This window comes from Carcharhinus amblyrhynchos, chromosome 15 (genome assembly GCF_965287045.1).
Source record: "Carcharhinus amblyrhynchos chromosome 15, sCarAmb.v2.hapA, whole genome shotgun sequence".
Lineage (NCBI taxonomy): Eukaryota > Metazoa > Chordata > Chondrichthyes > Carcharhiniformes > Carcharhinidae > Carcharhinus > Carcharhinus amblyrhynchos.
The window spans coordinates 24632773-24652974 of NC_137338.1; the positions used below are offsets into that span (position 1 = coordinate 24632773).

General features: G+C 43.6%; 1 protein-coding gene and 1 pseudogene across 2 annotated transcripts in view; both read left to right on the forward strand.

Moving 5' to 3' along the window:
* The first annotated feature begins 1334 nt into the window (after window positions 1-1334).
* LOC145353526 (kinesin-like protein KIF11-A pseudogene) lies at window positions 1335-4349 on the forward strand (annotated as a pseudogene).
* Window positions 4350-10109: 5760 nt separating this feature from the next.
* Window positions 10110-20202, forward strand: part of eva1c (eva-1 homolog C (C. elegans)) — a 110728-nt gene continuing 100635 nt past the window's right edge. The window contains exons 1-2 of one of the 2 annotated variants that reach the window (XM_080203601.1): window positions 10110-11064; window positions 12921-13123. In XM_080203601.1, the coding sequence (XP_080059727.1) occupies window positions 13015-13123 (109 nt within the window). In that variant the 5' untranslated portion in view covers window positions 10110-11064; window positions 12921-13014. The remainder of the gene's footprint in view (window positions 11065-12920; window positions 13124-20202) is intronic. The other variant, XM_080203602.1, reaches the window with a different exon arrangement.

Genomic DNA, 20202 nt, shown 5'->3' on the forward strand with positions numbered 1-20202 from the left:
TCCTTCAAGCCGTTTATCTTCTCGACATATTTTCATTGGAAACACTGGCATGACATCAAAGGTCCCAATTTCTTGCTCTGCTCATTCAGTGTAATCTATTTTCCTCTCATGAACTCATTCAGGTCCGTCCTTAATGTTGCCACTGAACCTGCTTAGAAGGTGGCAATGTTGTAATTTGGTGAGCAGTCTCGAACTGGCAGACTAAAAGCTAACTCTCCAACACCTCTTATTTCGATCCCACCACCGATTATCAAGCCATTGTTTCCCAGACCAATACTACTCCTCCGGAGATATTTCATATGTTTTGATTTATTATTGTCACATATATTAGTATACAGTGAAAAGTATTGTTTCCTGTGTGGGTGCAGAATGTAGTGTTACAGCCATAGCAAGGGTGTAGAGAAAGATCAACTTAGTGTGAGGTAGGTCCATTCAACTGTCTGATGGCAGCAGAGAAGAAGCTGTTTTTGAGTCGGTGGGTATGTAACCTCAGACTTTTGTATCTTTTTCCCGATTGAAGAAGGTGGAAGAGAGAATGTTCGGAGTGCGCATGTCCTTAAATATGCTGGTTGCTTTGCTGAGGCAATAAGAAGTGTAGACAGAGTCAATGGATGGGAGACTGGTTTGTGTGATGAACTTGGCTTTGTTCATGACCCTTTGTACATTCTTGCACCCTTGGACAGGGAAGGAATCATATCAAGCTGTGATACAACCAGAAAGAATGTTTTCTATGGTGCATCTGTAAAAGTTGATGAGAGTCATAGCTGACATGCCAAATTTCCTTTGCCTCCTGAGAAACTAAAGGCATTGGTGGGCTTTCTTAACTATAGCCTCAGCATGGAGGGACCAGGACAGGTTGTTGATGATCTGGACATCTAGAAACATGAAGGTCTTGACTATTTCCACTTCATCTTCATTGATGTAGCAAGAGCATGCCCTTCACTATGTTTCCTGAAGTCAATGACTATCGCCTTCATTTTACTGATATTGAGGGAGAGATTATTATCATTACACCAGTTTACAAAAATCTCTACCTCTTTCCTGTATTCCATCTCATCATTGTTTGAGATCTGATCCACTACGGTGGGGTCATCAGAAAAATTGAAAATTGAGTTGGAGGGAAATTTGGCTACACAATCATAGGTGTATAGAAGTATAGCAAAGGGCTGAGGACATAGCCTTGTGGGGCACCAGTGTTGAGAATGATTGTGGAGGAGGTGTAGTTGCCTATCCTTACTGATTGCGGTCTGTGGGTTAGGAAGTCTAAGATCCAGTCGCACAGGAAGGAACCAAGCCCTAGGCCACAGAGTTCGAAGATGAGTTTTGTAGGAATAATGGTGTTGAAGGCTGAGCTGTAAATAGGACTCTGACGTAAGAGTGTTGCAAGGTGTTCCAAGCTTGAGTATAGGGCCAGGCAGATTAAGTAGAAAGGATCAAGAGCTTCAAGTTTTTAGGTGTCCAGATCACCAAGAACCTGTGCTGGTCGACACTATAGTTAAGAAAGAGCACCAACACCTCTACTTTCTCAGGAGGCTAAGGAAATTTGGCACTTAGTTACAACTCTCACCAACTTTTATAGATGAACGATAGAAAGGATTCTTTCTGGTTGTATCACAGCTTGGTATGGCTCCTGCTCTGCCCAAGACCACAAGAAACTACAAAAGGTTGTGAATGTAGCCCAATCCATCAGGCACCAGCCTCCCAACCATTGACTCTGTCTACACTTCCTGCTGCCTTGGCAAAGCAGCCAGCATAATTAAGGACCCCACGCACCCCGGACTTTCCCTCTTCCACCTTTTTCCGCCAGGAAAAAGATACAAAAGTCTGAGGTCACGTACCAACCAACTCAAGAACAGCTTCTTCCCTGCTGCTGTCAGACTTTTTAATGGATTTATCTTGCATCAAGTTGATCTTTCTCTACACCCTAGCTATGGTTGTAACACTACATTCTGCACTCTCTCTTTTCCTTCTCTATGAATGGTATGTTTTGCCTGTATAATGCGCAATAAGTAATACTTTTCAATTTATGCTAATACATGGGACAATAATAAATCAAAATCAAATCAAATCAGATGTTATCTTCTGTGATAGGCAAATTGTAGTGGATCCAGGCAAACTGAGAGCTGGAATTGATCCGTGCCATGACTAACTTTTTGAAGCACTTCATGATGATTAATGTCACAGCCGTGAGTGATAATCATTAAGGCATGCTGCCTGGCTTTTCTTTGGTACAGCGGTCATCTTGAAGTAGATAGGGACTTCAAATTTGTGTAAGGAGAGGCTAAAGATGTCTGCAAATAATCCCACTAACTGGTTCATACAGAAACAAAGATGAAGTTTATCAGATTCTGGAGAGAGGAGCAGCAAAGAGGACAACTGCTGTGATGCTAATGAACACGTACTCAAGTCGTTCCCTTTCCGTCTTTTCCATTACAATTCATATGAAGGAGACTACACTTGACGGGGAGGAGCTGGTAAAGATTGGCAATCTGAATTTGGAGGATCTTGCTGGAAGTGAGAATATTGGCCAATCTGGAGCTGTTGACATAAGAGCTCACGAAGCTGGCAACATCAACCAATCATTGCTTACTCTGGGCAGAGTAATCACAGCGCTGATGGAGAGAGCCTCTCATGTGCCATACAGAGAATCAAAGCTAACTAGGATCCTCCAGGACTCTCTGGGAGGATGGACTAAAACCTCCAATATTGCCACCATCTCCCCTGCTTCTGTGAATTTTGAAGAAACTATCAGCACGCTGGATTATGCTTATCGAGCAAAGAACATCATGAATAAACCTGAAGTCAACCAGAAGCTCACCAAGCGGGCCTTGATTAAGGAGTACACGGAGGAGATTGAAAGACTAAAGCGTGATCTTGCTGCAGCACCTGAGAAAAATGGAGTGTACATGTCTTCAGAGAACTATGAATTTCTGCAAAGTAGGATGGCTGGACAGGAAGGCCTGATTAGTGATTATGTAGAAAAGATTGCTGCTATGGAAAAGGAACTGAAACAGAGTCAGTGATCTATTTGTAGAAACCAAGAAGGAGCTTGAACATTGCACGACTGAGCTACAGCAGCGAGAGCAAGTGCTTCAGGAGACTCAGCAAGATTTGGAGCTGACCAAAGTAAAACTGTCTGAAGAAGAATTTGTTTGTGATGCCCATGCTCACACTGAAGAAAAACTTTACAATACAGCCAGTGAGTTGCTGCGAACAGTTGAAGACAGTACAAAAGACGTGTCTGCTCTCCATGCTAAACTTGACCGCAAAAAAAGGTTGAATTTCATAATTGCAAAGCACAGGAGAGCTTTGTAAAACAGATGAATGATTTGTTTACTGAAATGCAGCGGAAAACAAATGAAACTCATGTAAAACAGCAGGAAATGCTTGATTTCTATACAAAGTCAGTTGGTGACATCCTCAGTGTCAATGCCTCTGCATTTAGTTCTGCCATATCTGCACTGGCCACTTCTTTTGCATCAGTCAAGGAAATGGTTCCTTCCAAAGTATCGCAAAGTCTCCAGGAGCTACTTCAGCAGGAAAGTCTGACTCAACAGTCAGTGAGCCATGTCCAGAAGGCTCTGGAGGAGCATAACGTGCAAATGGAAGAAGTGCTCAAGAAGAATTTACAGCCCATTGTTACCTAGATAGCGGAACTGAACAATTGTCATAAACCGAATATTGAAACTTGTTCTAGCATAGCAAAGAAGATAGAAGTCATGAAAATGGATACTAACACCTTCTTTGGGCAACACAGCAAGATGCTTAGTAAAATGCAAGATACCACCTGCAATGCTCTGGCCATCATTCAGGATGAGAATGAAAAACTCAAGCAAAAGCTACAGAGATCTCAGCAGGAGCAGATGGAGGGTATTTCAAAAGTCATCTCAAATCTACAGACTCAACTTGGATTGTTAGTCCAGCAAACTCAGCAGAACTTTGACAGTATTCTAAAACAAAATGGAAATGTGCACCATTCATTATTTATGCTTCAGGTTGATGTGCAGCTACAATCTACAAATGCTCTGGAGGACACTGCTGCTCACCAAGAGAAACTTATCACTACTTCAGATAGTTTGGCAGGTGAAATCAGAAAAACATCCAGTGAGGGGTTAAAGGCTGCAGATAAGTTAAACATTGAATGCCAACAGCTCAGTTCTGGTATGCTGATACTTTGCCAGGAAAGTGGCCAATGGTATAAAATTCTATGTTCTATGAATCTGGGTATGCCACCTGGGCCCATGCCTTTCTGTGGGTTGACTTTCAAGAAGGTTGCTCTAATGTCTGCAGTTGTGATCTTGGGTACAGTTTGGCGAAGGCTTCTGGAGCAGAAGATGCGTTCTCACTAACCTCTTGCTCAAAACAAGCATTGAATGCCTGGACCTCATTGAGGAGGTGTACATTGGTACTGGCAATTTTATATGCCTTCATCTTGTAGCCTGTTCTATCTTGCAGATCTTGCCATATTTGGTGGGAGCCCATGTGGCTAACCTGGTACTGTCTCTTGGCATCTTTGATGGTTCTCCGGAGATTGTTTCCGGATTTCATGTGTAGGTCAAGGTCGCCTGACGTGAACGCCTCAGACCTGGACTTCAGGAAGCAGTGGCTATCTCTGTTCATCCATGGTTTTCAGTTGGAAACACACAGATTTAGCACACAGTCTTCTGTACATTTACTCTTTCAGCTTGGTCACAGAGTTCTTAAGTATTGACCAGTCCAATGATTCAAAGTAGGTGATCATCCGATGGCCTCTAATCTTGTAGAATCCAATCTCACATTGTCCATCCACCTCTTTTTCAAGAACCATAAACAGTACTGTCCAAGTAGACCCACTGTTTCAGTCTGTTCTTGCTCCACAGAACTTACTTCTTCCTAACTCAAATCTATTTTTTCTCCCCTGATCCAATATTTTCCACCTACATCTGTGAATCTTCAAATGTCCTCTACCACATTGATGGTTATTGTTTTCCTGGTCTCAACTGCTTCCCCTACATCATGGACGTAAACTAATTCTCCACCTCCAAACCAACCAGGATGTCCTGTGGATGCTATGCTTCTTCCTGGAACAGAGGCATAACCAATCTCAAAAACATCACCCTCCTCTGTCTGCTGTGAATAGCTGTGTTGGGAAGGGCTGTCGAGGTGGAGGAGGTTCTAGAAAGAGGTAACAAAAGGACTTGGATTTAAATAGTCACCTCAGGAAGAAGGAAGGGAGGGATGGACGGATGGACAGAATTTTTAATGTAGAACCATAGGGTGGGATTTTATACTTGTCCCGAAACAGTAAAATCCTGCACGAGGTCAACAGACCTTTCTATGGTCTGCCCCTGGTTTGCTCCAATCCCCATGGTGGGCAGGACCATAGATCATAGAATCATTCAATGCAGAAGAGGTCCTTTGGCACATCAAGTCCACACCGACACATTAGAAACACCTGAACTTCCATCTAATCCCATCTGCCACACTTGCCCCATAGCTCTGAATGTTATGATGTGCCCAGTTCTCATCCAGATACTTTTTAAAGGATGTGAGGCATCGTGCATCTACCATCGTACCCAACAGCTCATCACCTTCTGGATAAAAGATGTTTTTCCTCACATCCCCCCTAAACCTCCGGCCCCTCACTTTGAACTCTTGTGACTGATCCTTCAACTAAGGAGAACAGCTGCTCCATATTCACTCTTTCTATGTCTCTCATACTCTTGAACACCTCAATCAGGTCGCCTCTCTGTCTTCTCTACTCCAACAAAGACAACCTAAGCCTATCCAACCTCTCTTAAATGTTCCATCACAGGCAGCATCCTGGTGAAACTCCTCTGCAACCACCCCCCACCCCCCCATCTCCGCTCCCCCCCCCCCATCTCCCCAGTATAATCACATCTTCCCAATAATGTGTCAACCAGAGCTGCATGCAGTACTCTAGCTGTGACTTCACCAAAGTTCTATACAACTCTAACATGCTTCTGTAATCTATGCCTCAATTGATAAAGGCAAGTGTCCTATATGCCTTTTTCACCACCCTATTATCCCATGTGAATTTACCTTCTTTACAAGTTTCTCATGTGGAATCTTGTCAAAGGCTTTGCTGAAATCCATATAAGCTATATTGACTGCATTACCCTCATCTACACATCTGGTCACCTCCTCAAAAAAATTGATCAAATTTGTTAGGCATGACCTCCCTCTGATGAAGCCATGCTATACCTGATCAAGCTTTGCCTCTCCAAGTGGGGACAGATGCTCCCTTTCAGAAGTTTCTTGAATAATTTCCCTACCACTGATATCAGACCCACTGGTCTGTAGTTCCCTGGTTTATCTCCATAACCCTTCTTAAATAGTGGAACCACATTAGCTGTTCTCCAGTCAGCTGACACCTCCCCCATGGCCAGAGAGGAATTGAAAATTTGGATCAGAGCCCCTGCAATCTCCTCCCTTGCCTCCCATAGCAACCTAGGGCACAATTCATCTGGACCTGGATATTTATCCTATTTTAAGGCTGCCACCAGTTCCAACTTCTCCTTGTCCTTCCCTATGTCAATGAGCTCAAGAACCTCACAATCGCTCTCCCTCAATTTCATACCAAGATCCTCATTTTACTGGGTGCCAATCATTAAACACCTATCTATTATAATCCCATTTTCCAGCATTTGGTCCAGGGTTCCTTCTTCCACTATCCTTTGAGGTAAAAATTCCCATCACCCTCTGGGTTTTTCCTCAAATCTCTAATCTTCTGCTCCTTATCTTAAATCTATGCCTATTGGTTATTGAACCTTCTATTAAGAGAAAATGTTTTTTTCCTATCTATCCTTTCTATATCCCTCATAACTTAGTACACCTCAGTCAGGACCTCCCTTCTCTGCGAAAGTTGGTTTCTCCAAGTATTGCCTTTTAATCATTTGGCGTTAATTTAAATCCGGCAAGAAGATTGTCTAAAATAAGTTATGTCAGCATTAAAGAGAAACTGGATTTGAGACATGGCATGTCCATGTATCATCCACTATGCTTCTTTGCAATTAAAATTATTCTGACAAATTGATGTGAAAATTCGATTTCAAATATTGCAGGTTACATTAATTTTTTGAGTTGCGAATGTAGATAAAAATCGTTAACCTTCCTGCGCCAGGGACTATTTATGATGAACTTTCCCACAAAAAAAAAGTTGTTTTCGTTCATGATAGGATGGAGCGCCAGGGACCTGGGTTCGATTCCTGGCTTGGGTCACTGTCTGTGTGGAGTTTACACATTCTCCCCGTGTCTGCGTGGGTTTCCTCCAGGTGCTCCGCTTTCCTCCCACATTCTGAAAGACATGCTGGTCAGGTGCATTGACCCAAACAGGTGCTGGAGTGTGGCGACTAAGAGTATTTTACAGTGACTTCATTGCAGTGTTAATGTAAGCCTTATTTGTGACTAATAAATAAACTTTAACTTTAGATTCTATAGGGAAAATGTGAGCTGCATAGACTGCATTACCTTTTTTTTCAATTGTGTTCTTGTCTTTAATATTTGAGATGATAAGTACTGTTGTGAAGTATTACTTAAATAACATTGAAATGGGATAAGTTGACCTAGTCGATACTAATTCAATTGGAACTTCAGAAAATATGATAATTGAACCTCTAAATTAGATTCCCAAGAATAACTCATAATCACTCTTGAATATTGACATGAAAAATAAAAAGCATGACATTCAGTGGCAGTAAAAAAGATGCAGGACACAAGGGGGCGAGCTGATGTTGGACAGAAATATGGTACTATACCTTTTGGTGAAGTCTGATCCAAGCACCAGAAGAGGGAGCACGCTGCATTGCAATGTGATGTATTTAAACTTAAAGCACATACAGCAATGGCATCTTTACTCACACAATATGTCAACATCCAAAAAGATATGAGCTGTATTTCCGCATTGAGCTTAACTTGGAGGTTTTAATTCATAGTGTAAATGAGGCCAGTCAAGGGAATGCAGCGGAATACCTGTCTCTCGACGTACACTTCCTATCATTGGCAGGCCTGGCTGCATTGACAGTAGAATGCAACAATGTTAAGTGTTGAGTGTCTGAGGTCCTGTGAAAGCTAGGCAATTCGGCTCTTCAAAAAGAGCTCGCCGCTAAGATTCGGTCTCTTGGCCAAACAACACAACATTAGACATCAGAGGAACGTCTGAATTATTCAAAGGCACTGGTTTTGCCTGATGCCTGCCACCTTTCTGGTTTAATGTGGAGATGCCAGCATTGGACTGGGGTAAACACAGTAAGAAGTCTCACAACACCAGACTAAAGTCCAACAGGTTTATTTGAACATAAGAACATAAGAAATAGGGGCAGGAGTAGGCCATCTAGCCCTTTGAGCCTGCCCCGCCATTCAATAAGATCATGGCTGATCTGTCGCTGCTCAGTTCCACTTTCCCGCTTTCTCCCCATAACCCTTAATCCCCTCTCTTATCAAAAACCCATCAACCCGCGTCTTAAAAATATTTAGCGAGGCAGCCTCCACCACTTCAACGGGCAGAGAATTCCAGAGATTCACCACCCTTTGAGTGAAGAAGTTCCTCCTCAACTCCGTTCTAAACCGACCCCCTTTTATCTTGAGGCTGTGCCCCCTAGTCCTACTGTCTTTTCTGAGCGGGAAGAGTCTCTCCACCTCCATCCTATCCATCCCATTCATCATCTTATATGTCTCAATGAGATCTCCCCTCATTCTTCTAAACTCTAGCGAGTACAAGCCCAGTTTATTCAGCCTCTCCTCATAGCTCAACCCCCTCAACTCCGGTATCAGCCTAGTAAACCTCCTCTGCACTCCCTCCAAGGCCAAAATATCTTTGCGCAGGTGCGGCGCCCAAAACTGCACACAGTACTCCAGCTGCGGCCTCACCAATGCCCTATACAGCTGCAGCAAGACCTCCCTACTTTTATATTCAATCCCTCTCACGATGAAGGCCAGCATCCCATTTGCCTTCCTGACCACCTGCTGCACCTGCAAGCTGGGTTTTTGCGACTCATGCACAAGGACCCCGAGGTCCCTCTGCACCGTCGCCTGCTGCAGTTTTTCGCCACGTAAGTAATAGTCCTTCCTACCAAAGTGGACCACCTCACACTTGCCAACACTAAATTCCATTTGCCATTTCCTGGCCCATTCGCCCAACCTATCTAGATCCTTCTGCAGACTCTCCACACCCTCCGCACAATTTGCCGTTCCCCCAATCTTGGTGTCATCAGCAAATTTCGACACCCTACACTCGGTTCCCTCCTCCAGATCATCTATATAAATGGTAAAAAGCTGAGGCCCCAGCACTGACCCCTGGTAGCAAACGCCACTAGCTTTCGGGACTCTGCCCCTTCTTCAGGTGAGTGGGGAATTCTCACTTATCATAAATATTTCACATTGAAACATGTATACGGAATATTTAGCATTACTGGAGAATTCTCACTCCCCACTCACCTGCCGAAGGGGAAAGCTAGTGGCGTTTGCTACCAAATAAACCTGTTGGACTTTAACCTGGTGTTGTGAGACTCCTTACTACCTTTCTGGTTTGCCAGCGCCTTTTACTTGCTGCGCAGCCCTGCAGGACTCCGCATAACAAGAACCGTGACAACCTTAGACTTTTGACGTGCATTAAATACACATCCATACATTCTTGTAGTGCTGAGATCACAGGTTCTCGTCCTCACAAGGGGTTGTCATACAGAAGTTGCAACCTCCATTAACTTCGAACTGATACAGGAGAACAACTCGTTCCGCCCACAGCGTGTGACGCTTTTTCATGCTGTCAATTCGACTACCAAAACACTCGCAGCTGGATTTTTTTTTAACCGTGCAAGTTTTGTTTTTGCCCTGTGGTTGACAATACATTGATGACCAGAATATGGAAAAGTCTAACGCTAGATGGAACTGGAAATAAACTGGTGTAACCATTTATTATATATATATATAATATCGCAGTAAGTGTGGCTGCTACCACACGAGAGGTTAGTGAACGCTTCTGGGTTTGAGTTGAAGAGAGCGTGTGCTATCCGAAGCCGGGATCTGAAGGGTCAGTTAGCAACACAGCCTCTCTGTAGAGGTTGAGGAGGTGGGGTGGGGTGGGAGGAAACCGGCAAAGACGGATACAAACAGCGGCTGGGGGGGTGGTGAACGACAAACTCCAGGAACTGAGAGGGGTGACAAGGAAGCGAGAAATTTCAGCGAGCAGTGGAAGTGCCACCGCCTTCATCCACTGGGGGAAACAGGGATCCTGCGAAAAACTGGACAGGGGGTTTGGGAATGGATGGATGATGTGAAAAAAAACTGTGGGAAAAAAATTCCTCAAATTGGGAATGAATGAAGATGGCACAACTCGTTCGCCACCAGGACCTAAAGGGATTTCTCCCTCCCCAGAGGGAATAAGATACATTTGTAAGTTTTCTTTCTCTCTCCCTAAATTCATGTTTGAACACACCAAAGCCAAAGTAAGTTAAAAAGGTTGCCGGAATTGAATCATTTAACTGAATCTCTTCCTAAAGGGGAATATCTGGATTGCCCAAGGTGATTTTAAAAAGAACATCATTTCCATTGACTTTTTTTTAAAAAAAGAATTCGTCATTTCTAAGTTGGAATAACAGTGGGAAAGGTTCCAAATAGCCGACAGAAATAAGGTGAGAGTTAAATGTTACCTCTCCGCCTCTACTCAAAGGCAGACAGCTCCATCTGGGCGTGTAACACTCACTGGAACTGAAACTTTATAAGTCAATGCCAAGAATGGACAAGTAAAGCAGAAACAGCGGCTACTGCAGGCAAAGAGAACAAGACTGCGAGGATAAACGTTCCAGATCGCAATTTCGTGGATGTCTCTTGGCACTGGGAGGTGATAACACGTGGGAAAACCAAACTGCGTGTAATATAACCAGAGATCTGAACACATTTGGCAGATGCATTCAGGAGCGAGCTGTTAGAACTTCCCATTCGAGAATCAGGGCACATCCAGAACTGGACCCTCAACAGTTAAGCGTGAAACTGGCGCTATTTTAAACCCGAAACAGCAGCATTGGGCAGCCTGAACTAGGCGCGCCTCGCCCCTTGTGAACCATTCAGGTATTGGATCTATACTATCAGGTTGGGGTGGGAAGCTCTATACTGTCCTGGTGTCTCTCAGCTGGGGAATCTATACTGTCCTGGTGTCTGTCTCTCAGGTGGGTAATCTACATGTCCTGGTGTCTGTCTCTCAGCTGGGGAATCTATACTGTCCTGTTGTCTCTCAGGTGGGGAATCTATACTGTCCTGGTATCTCTCTCTCAGGTGGGGAATCTATACTGTCCTGGTGTCTGTCTCTCAGGTGGGGAATCTATACTGTCCTGTTGTCTCTCAGGTGGGGAATCTATACTGTCCTGGTATCTCTCTCTCAGGTGGGGAATCTATACTGTCCTGGTGTCTGTCTCTCAGGTGGGGAATCTATACTGTCCTGGTGTCTCTCTCTCAGGTGGGGAATCTATACTGTCCTGGTGTCTGTCTCTCAGGTGGGTAATCTATACTGTCCTGGTGTCTGTCTCTCAGGTGGGTAATCTATACTGTCCTGGTGTCTCTCTCTCAGGTGGGGAATCTATACTGTCCTGGTGTCTGTCTCTCAGGTGGGTAATCTACATGTCCTGGTGTCTGTCTCTCAGCTGGGGAATCTATACTGTCCTGTTGTCTCTCAGGTGGGGAATCTATACTGTCCTGGTATCTCTCTCTCAGGTGGGGAATCTATACTGTCCTGGTGTCTGTCTCTCAGGTGGGGAATCTATACTGTCCTGGTGTCTCTCTCTCAGGTGGGGAATCTATACTGTCCTGGTGTCTCTCTCTCAGGTGGGGAATCTATACTGTCTTGGTGCCTCTCTCTCTCAGGTGGGGAATCTATACTGTCCTGGTGTCAGTCTCTCAGGTGGAGAATCTATACTGTCCTGGTGTCTGTCTCTCAGGTGGGGAATCTATACTGTCCTGGTGTCTGTCTCTCAGGTGGGGAATCTATACTGTCCTGGTGTCTCTCAGGTGGGGAATCTATACTGTCCTGGTGTCTCTCAGGTGGGGAATCTATACTGTCCTGGTGTCTGTCTCTCAGGTGGGGAATCTATACTGTCCTGGTGTCTGTCTCTCAGGTGGGGAATCTATACTGTCCTGGTGTCTCTCAGGTGGGGAATCTATACTGTCCTGGTGTCTCCCTGTCTCAGGTGGGGAATCTATACTGTCCTGTTGTCTCTCAGGTGGGGAATCTATACTGTCCTGGTGTCTCTCTCTCTCAGGTGGGGGATCTATACTATCCTGGTGTCTGTCTCTCAGGTGGGGAATCTATACTGTCCTGGTGTCTGTCTCTCAGGTGGGGAATCTATACTGTCCTGTTGTCTCTCAGGTGGGGAATCTATACTGTCCTGGTGTCTGTCTCTCAGGTGGGGAATCTATACTGTCCTGGTGTCTCTCTCTCAGGTGGGGAATCTATACTGTCCTGGTGTCTCTCAGCTGGGGAATCTATACTGTCCTGGTGTCTCTCTCTCAGGTGGGGAATCTATACTGTCCTGGTGCCTCTCTCTCTCAGGTGGGGAATCTATACTGTCCTGGTGTCTCTCAGGTGGGGAATCTATACTGTCCTGGTGTCTGTCTCTCAGGTGGGGAATCTATACTGTCCTGGTGTCTGTCTCTCAGGTGGGGAATCTATACTGTCCTGGTGTCTGTCTCTCAGGTGGGGAATCTATACCGTCCTGGTGTCTCTCAGGTGGGGAATCTATGCTGTCCTGGTGTCTCTCAGGTGGGAAATCTATACTGTTCTGGTGTCTCTCAGGTGTTGTGGTGTACACCTGCCCCTGGGCATATCACTGGCCTCAGGCCAGTATGTTGTTAGCTTGGTGACGTGCCCTTACCTTGAAATACTTATTTGAAGGGACACATGCTGATAGTCCCTGTTTTCCCCAATCTCCCAGGCCCCTGTTCCACACGCCTGAAAAGGACGTCACTTCGAAATGGGCGTGCGGGGAAGGATTTAAGAAGATGTGAGCCGCTGGTTGCACATACACGATGCCCCTGCTGCATGGACGTCAAAAGAGACAGCTACCATTGCTTGTCAGCATGATCTATATGATACTGAGCTGGACCAAAGAGATGGATGCTTCAGGCATCTTTTCAGGTAAGAGAACATTTTAAAGAACTTTACCTAGAAACCAGGGGGCAGTTGACGCTTATCTTGAAACAGCAGTATAATCAAGAGTTCTATCATTTGCTGCAAATATCTGTTTCGGTTTAATATGGGACTTTATTGCCATGCATGGGAGCTTTTTACTGGTTGTCATTGGCAGTAAGGAATACACAGTGAGGTTGTGCATCTAGTCAGCCACATGTCAAATGTGTTTAATACTTTTCCATGGATTTAATTGTATCAAGTTGGAACTGAACTGGAAATTGTATCTAGATGCAGTTGGAATGGGAAAGCTGGCTCAGGGAGAAGAGCCTTCACACCTTCCTATCCCAGATTGAATTCTGAATAAGTGATTAACAATTAGAAATAGCGGTGAAGGGATGGGCCTTGCATTGGGAGGGTTATACAGTGTTGAGGTAGTTGGTGCGGTTAGGAAGGTTTATCATTGTCGTATTCTTTTTAATCTCAAATTTCATGCATATAAATTGTAACTAACTTCAAAGCTTTCCATTTCCTGGTCAGCGATTTATTATATAGATTGATATTTCCAAAATTTTAGCTGTGGCAAGTCTTGAAAAAAATCATATGCATGAAAATAGAAAGAAATGGAAGTAAGGGTTTCTTGTCCAAATAAATGGCCAAGGTAATTTTGATTTTGTAAATTATTTTATTTTACGAGGCATGTCTGTACAACGGGATTGTTTCAGTTTGCTGCTGCTCTTGTTCCCTCATGGCAAAATGTTTCTTCCAATAATACTTATATAAAAATCATAGAATTGTGGGTCAATCCACAGAACATGGACTGCGGCGATTCAAGAAGGTAGCTCATCACCACCTTCTCAAAGGCAACTACTAATGGGCAATAAATGCTGGCCTAGCCAGCGATGCCCAAATCCCACAAATGAATAAAAAAAAATCCTTACAATGCAGAAAGAGACCATTCAGCCCATCGAGTCTGCACTGACAAAATTCCACCCAGACCCTAATCCCGTAACCCAATGCATTTACCGAGCTAGTCCACCTGAGACTGAGGGGCAATTTAGTGTGGCCAGTCACTGTGGGAGGAAACCGGAGCACCCGGAAGAAACCCACGCAACAGGAGGAGAACATGCAGACTCCAAACAGACAGTGACTGGAGGCCAGAATTGAGCCCGGGTCCCTGGCATTGTGAGGCAGCAGTGCTAACCACTGTGCCACCATGCCACCCAACCCTTTATATCAACCGTTTATTTTTGTACATCGCTCTTTATTTTCCAATATTCCAAGATCTCCTTGAGAAACTGTAGCAAATTGACAAATGACCAATCTGCTCCCAACCTGTCAATTTTCTTTATTCTTTCGTGGGATCATTGGCACAGCCACAATAAATAGCCCATTCGTAATTTCCCTTGAGAAGGTGCTGGTTAGCCGACCGTGAACTGTGCAGTTCATGTGATGTAGGTACAGTCACACTCCTATTTAGGAGAGAATTCCAGGTTTTTGACACAGCCACAGTGAAGGAGCAGCAATATATTTCCAAGTCAGGATGGAGTGTGACTTGGAGGGAAACTTTCAAGTGATGATATTCCCTTGTTTCTGTTGCACTTGTCCTTTCAGGTGGTTAAATTATGGGCTTGGAAGAGGCCTCTTGTGAGTTGCTGCAATTGCAGATGGTAATTTGTGCCAATAAGTTGTGGGGATAACAAAGAATTTAGATCAGTACTGAGCCAGTTGCAAATATGATATAAGTAGAAATCCCAATGACCTATGTTTGGTATAAGGTTGATTTATCCGTAAGCAAGGTTAGAAGTGTTATAGAATCATAAGGTCCTACAGTGCACCAATCCTAGGGCTGCACGGTGACACAATGGTTAGCACTGCTGCCTCACAATGCTAGGGACTCGGGTTCGCTTCCCAGCTTGGATCACCGTCTGTGTGAAGTTTGCGCATTCCCTCTGTGTCTGTGTGGGTTTCCTCTGGGTGCTCCAGTTTTCTTCCACAATCTGAAAATGTATTGGTTAGATGCATTAACCTGAACTGGCACCAGAGTGTGGTGACAAGGGGACAATCACAGTAACGTCATTGCAGCATTAATGTAAGCCTTACTTGTGACTAATAAATAAACTTTACTTTGCTGCAGAAGGAGACCATTTGTCCCATCAAGTCTGCACTGACCACAAATGCACCCAGGCCCAAATCTTATAAAGCCATGCATTTACCCTAACTCGTCCCCCTGACACGAAGGAGCAATGTAGCATGGCTAATCCACCTAACTCACTCATCTTTGGAGTGTGGCAGGAAACCCATGCAGACATGGGGAGAATGCACAAGCTCTGCACAGACATTGATCCAAACTGGGAATTGAACCTGGGTCACTGGTGCTGTGAAGCAGCAGTGCTAACCACTGTGCCACCACACCACCCTTCTAATATTTTTTACAATGCATCTTGTAACTTCTGCTCTGCATTGTTGGTGGAGGAAGTGAATGTTTAAGGTGCTGGACAGAACATCGATCAAGCAGGTTGCCTTCTCTTGGATGGTTTTGAGCTTCTTGTGTTGTTGGAACTGCACCTATCTAAGCTAATGAAAGCTGTTGAATCACTTCAAACTTCTCTCCTTGGCTTTAACCGTTGTGAAATTAACCATAGACCAATTTCCAATGATCATGTAAATCAAGTTGGTGATGGGTGCAGCAATTGTACTGCCCACTTGATTGCAATAACCAGGAAACAGAATTATTCTCATGGTTAGGACTCTTTTGAACATCTAATCGAGCTGCAAGGTAGCTTTCCAATGGAGAGCAGTGTAAAGGTGGCAGGCAACTCATTAGCTGAATCAAACTAGAAGTTTAATTTTAATGGGAAAGCTGGGGTGATAATCATGGGGTGGTGAATGGAACTGAGTATCTGTGGGGCCGGGGTTAGCGTGCATTTCACCATGATTTATGCTATGTTTTTGTTGTAGCCTGCAGCAGTAGATCAATAAGGACAACTAATCAGGTACCACTGAATGGCACATATGTGGTGCATGTCCCACCAATTGGCATCTAAAAATAACATTGTTTTCCAGCCCTAATGGAATGGTAGATACATTAAAATTCCGTTCCCTGCACTATGTTTGCATTTTCTCCTAATGTCAAAAGTTAGCCATTCGGTGGAGCTGAACGTGATGCCTGGGTTAGATTGATTGGCCATGTTAACTTGCCTCTTAATGTCAGGGGGATGAGCTGGGTTAATATATGAGGTTACGGGGATAGAGCCAGGGTGGAATAGTTGTCAGTGCAGTCTCAATGAGTTGAATGGCCTCCTTCTGCACTGCAGGAATTCTATGATACAGATGCAACCAATGACGCTTCTGTAGATTAGCAAGATCATAGAAAACCTACAGTGCAGAAAGAGGCCATTCAGCCCATCGAGTCTGCACCAACCACAATCCCACCCAGGCCCTACCCCCATATCCCTACATATTTACCCACTAATCCCTCCAACCTACACCTCTCAGGACACTAAGAGGCAATTTAGCATGACCAATCAACCTAACCTGCACATTTTTGGACTGTGGGAGGAAACCGGAGCACCCGGAAGAAACCCACGCAGGCACAAGGAGAATGTGCAAACTCCACACAGACAGTGACCCAAGCCAGAAATCAAACCCAGGTCCCTGGAGCTGTGAAGCAGCAGTACTAACCACTGTGGCTACCGTGCCGCCCTGGATGAGGTGAACACACATGGTGCAGCCAGCAATGTATTTTAGTCTTTCAGCGGCACACTGTACTGCAACTAAAGTACAGTAACAATGAGATAAGACCTCAAATGACTGCTTTTCTGAGTATCTCTGTAGGGAAGCGTTCAGCCTCCATTCCCAAACAGGACATGGTTAAGATACGTTTGTAAGATAACAAACATGATGCCACACCCCATCACTCAGCAGTATCCTATGCAGCAACATATTGCGTATGTATTTTTATTTAACTGTGCTTTAAAGTGACTACTGATGGTGAGATTACTTTTTTTACAAAAATCGAAGATGAAGACTTGAGGCAATAGTAAGCATGCTATTACAGATGTTAAAGATAATAACTGTGGTATAAATAGCCATTAGAATCTTCAATCTGTGACATTGCATGTCACGCTGTATAAGTACATTAAGAGCATGGATAAATTTAATGTAAATTTTAAGGATAGAAGAAATATTGTTTGTAGCAATCTAACCTCCTGAGCAATATTTTACCTTAACGATGCTATGTGTTCCTCTGTAGCTTTAAACATGCTTCTGTGTATTTATCTTGTGCATTATCAAAAACTAGTTATTGGCTACCAATATGATAATGTGAAATTGTGGTATTATTTTGCTGAGTGAAAAAATGTTGCTGTTTCAGTGCTGGCTGATTTTCGTGGTTGCGTCACACAATGAATTGTGTGAAATGTATTGTCTCTGCTTGCAATTGTTGAATGATTTGATCCAAATGGCATTTCTGCCAGCAGGTTGGGAGGAAAACAAAGAATTTAGTCCTGCACTGGTGCAAATAAAACTCCTGGCATCTTATGTTTGGCACATGGTTATTTATATGTAAACAAGAGAGGTGAGGGTTGTCACATTTTCCTACTTGTCTAGTGGCATACTTTGTGAATTGTAGTTCTTGATTATTATAAAGATGGCATAGGATCGTGTCATAGAAAATGTTACAATTGTTCATATGCAAACTTTAGCCGAATATTGCATTTTTCAAATTATTCATTTGGTTTGAGATGCCCTTTGACAAATTCTTTCCAACAGTACAGAGTTACAAAACCGTCTTCAGGGTCATAAACAACTGATTCCAAAAAGTAATGGTCACAGCTAGAAGCATGGGATTAACTGCTCCCTGAATTTCACAAATGGCAGGCAATTATTTACTGCAACAACGTGTATTTATTTTGTGTGGGGAAGGATGAGGCTCTTAATGTTTTCAAGGAAAGGGTGCAAGTAAAAGGAAATTTCTAGAAAAGCCACAATTAAACTTCTCCCTCGAGTTTACAATCCTTTAAACATGACTTATTTTAATGTTCCTTTCAGCTCACTTCAAAAATAACTTGCATTTATGTTATACCTTTAACATAACAAACAAAAATAGACTCAGAGACAAAGTAGGGTACTTAGGACAGCCGACTAAAGGTTTGGTCAAAGACATAGATCAGGAAGTCAACATACTTTTGTGGCTTGCAAGGAAACTCACAGGTGATGGTTTTATTTATTCATTTGCAGAAACATGGATGTTGCCGGCTAGGCCAGCTTTTGTTGCCTATCCCTAATTGCCCTTAAGAAAATGGTGATGTGTCCATTCTTGAACTGCTGCAGTCAGGGAGCAAGGTGAGATGGAGAGGAGAATGGGCCTACTGATGTTTGGTGCTCATAAGTCGTGCCTCAATGGGTTCTTTTGAGAATGCTTAGCAAGGTGCTGAGGGTAGAAATGGGCTCATCTAAGGCAATCTGAGAGGGTAGCGGAAGATTGGGAAGGCAGAGAAATTGTGAAAATCTGGGTTGGGAATTGTGCAGATGTGGTAGCTGAGAGGGAAAAAAAAATGATAGGGGCATGACTGGGTAACAGGAAGAGGAGAACAGGATAGAAGGCCCCAAATCGATTAATAGAATCTGTAATAAAGAGTTAGTGTCATCAGTTGACTATTGTGAAGCAGTAATAATGTGTAATACTAATAATTACATAATTTAATCTGATTATTTATGATTTTAAAAACTATATTAAATCATCTTTTATTGCTATGTAATAGTTCTCATGTGTGTCCATATCATATCACGGTCTCAAAGAAGTACAAATATCTACTGAATATGGGTATAGTTAGAGGAACTATCACTTCTTCATTCATCATGTATAATGGTAGTTCTTCAATATGAATTTTGTATCCCATTTGAATTCAGTAATTTACTGTCATGTTTCGCACTCTCAAAGTTGCTTTTTCATTGAGTTACTATGTAATGCAACTGCTTCCTGGCAGTAGGCTAATTCAAAGATTGACTCATTTGATAGCCCCATTACCCTCTTACAAGTGCTGGTCCAACCCTAGACATTATCATTTTCTGGAGATGACCAGGCTACTCAATTACTGCCCAATCCTCAGCGTTGACCAATCGCGGTAATTATGGTAGCAGGATCTAAACACTGACCTTACTTACTGAGCTTACATTGGGTATGGCAAAGCTTAGGATATATATATCCTGGTAGTAAATAGAAGTTAGGCAGGAGACAAGACAAGAACGCACCACCTGTCTAACCTGGCAAAATTGATACTGAGACTACGTTATAGGCTTGTTCCAAAGCCACTTTCTATTTGGCTACAATGAAGAGAGCAAGATTAGCTTACATTGACACTGCCTTTTTCTCTATCCGCAGAAAAATAGCAGGCACTTGTCAGTCAATGTGATTACAGCCAACTACCGCATAGCACATCATATTTAAAGTTTAAAGTTTATTTATCAATGTCACAAGTAGGCTTACATTAACACCACAAAGAAGTTACTGAAGATCCTCTAGTCACTACACTCCCAATGGTATTTTCTTTTATTCATTCCGGGGACATGGGCCAGTATTTATTGCCTATCCCTAGTTGCCCTTGGAGGGTAGTTCAGAATCAACCACATTGCTGTGGAGTCACATTACCTGCTGTAGAGACCAGGTAAGGATGGCAGATTTCCTTCCCTAAAGGGCATTAATGAAGCAGGTGGATTTTTCTGATAATCAACAATGGTTTTGTGGTTGTCCGTAGATTCTTAATTCCAGATATTTCAAATTCCACTATTTGCCATGGTGGGATTCAAACCCGGGTCCCCAGAACATCAGCTGAGTTTCTGGATTAGTAGTCTTGCAATAATGCCACTAGGCCTCCCCTCCCCTCTGTATATATATAACCAGAGCTTTTACCTTCAAAACTAATATGTCTGGTGAAAAACTGCAGCAGGCGACGGTGCAGAGGGACCTCGGGGTCCTTGTGCATGAGTCGCAAAAACCCAGCTTGCAGGTGCAGCAGGTGGTCAGGAAGGCGAATGGGATGCTGGCCTTCATAGCGAGGGGGATTGAATATAAAAGTAGGGAGGTC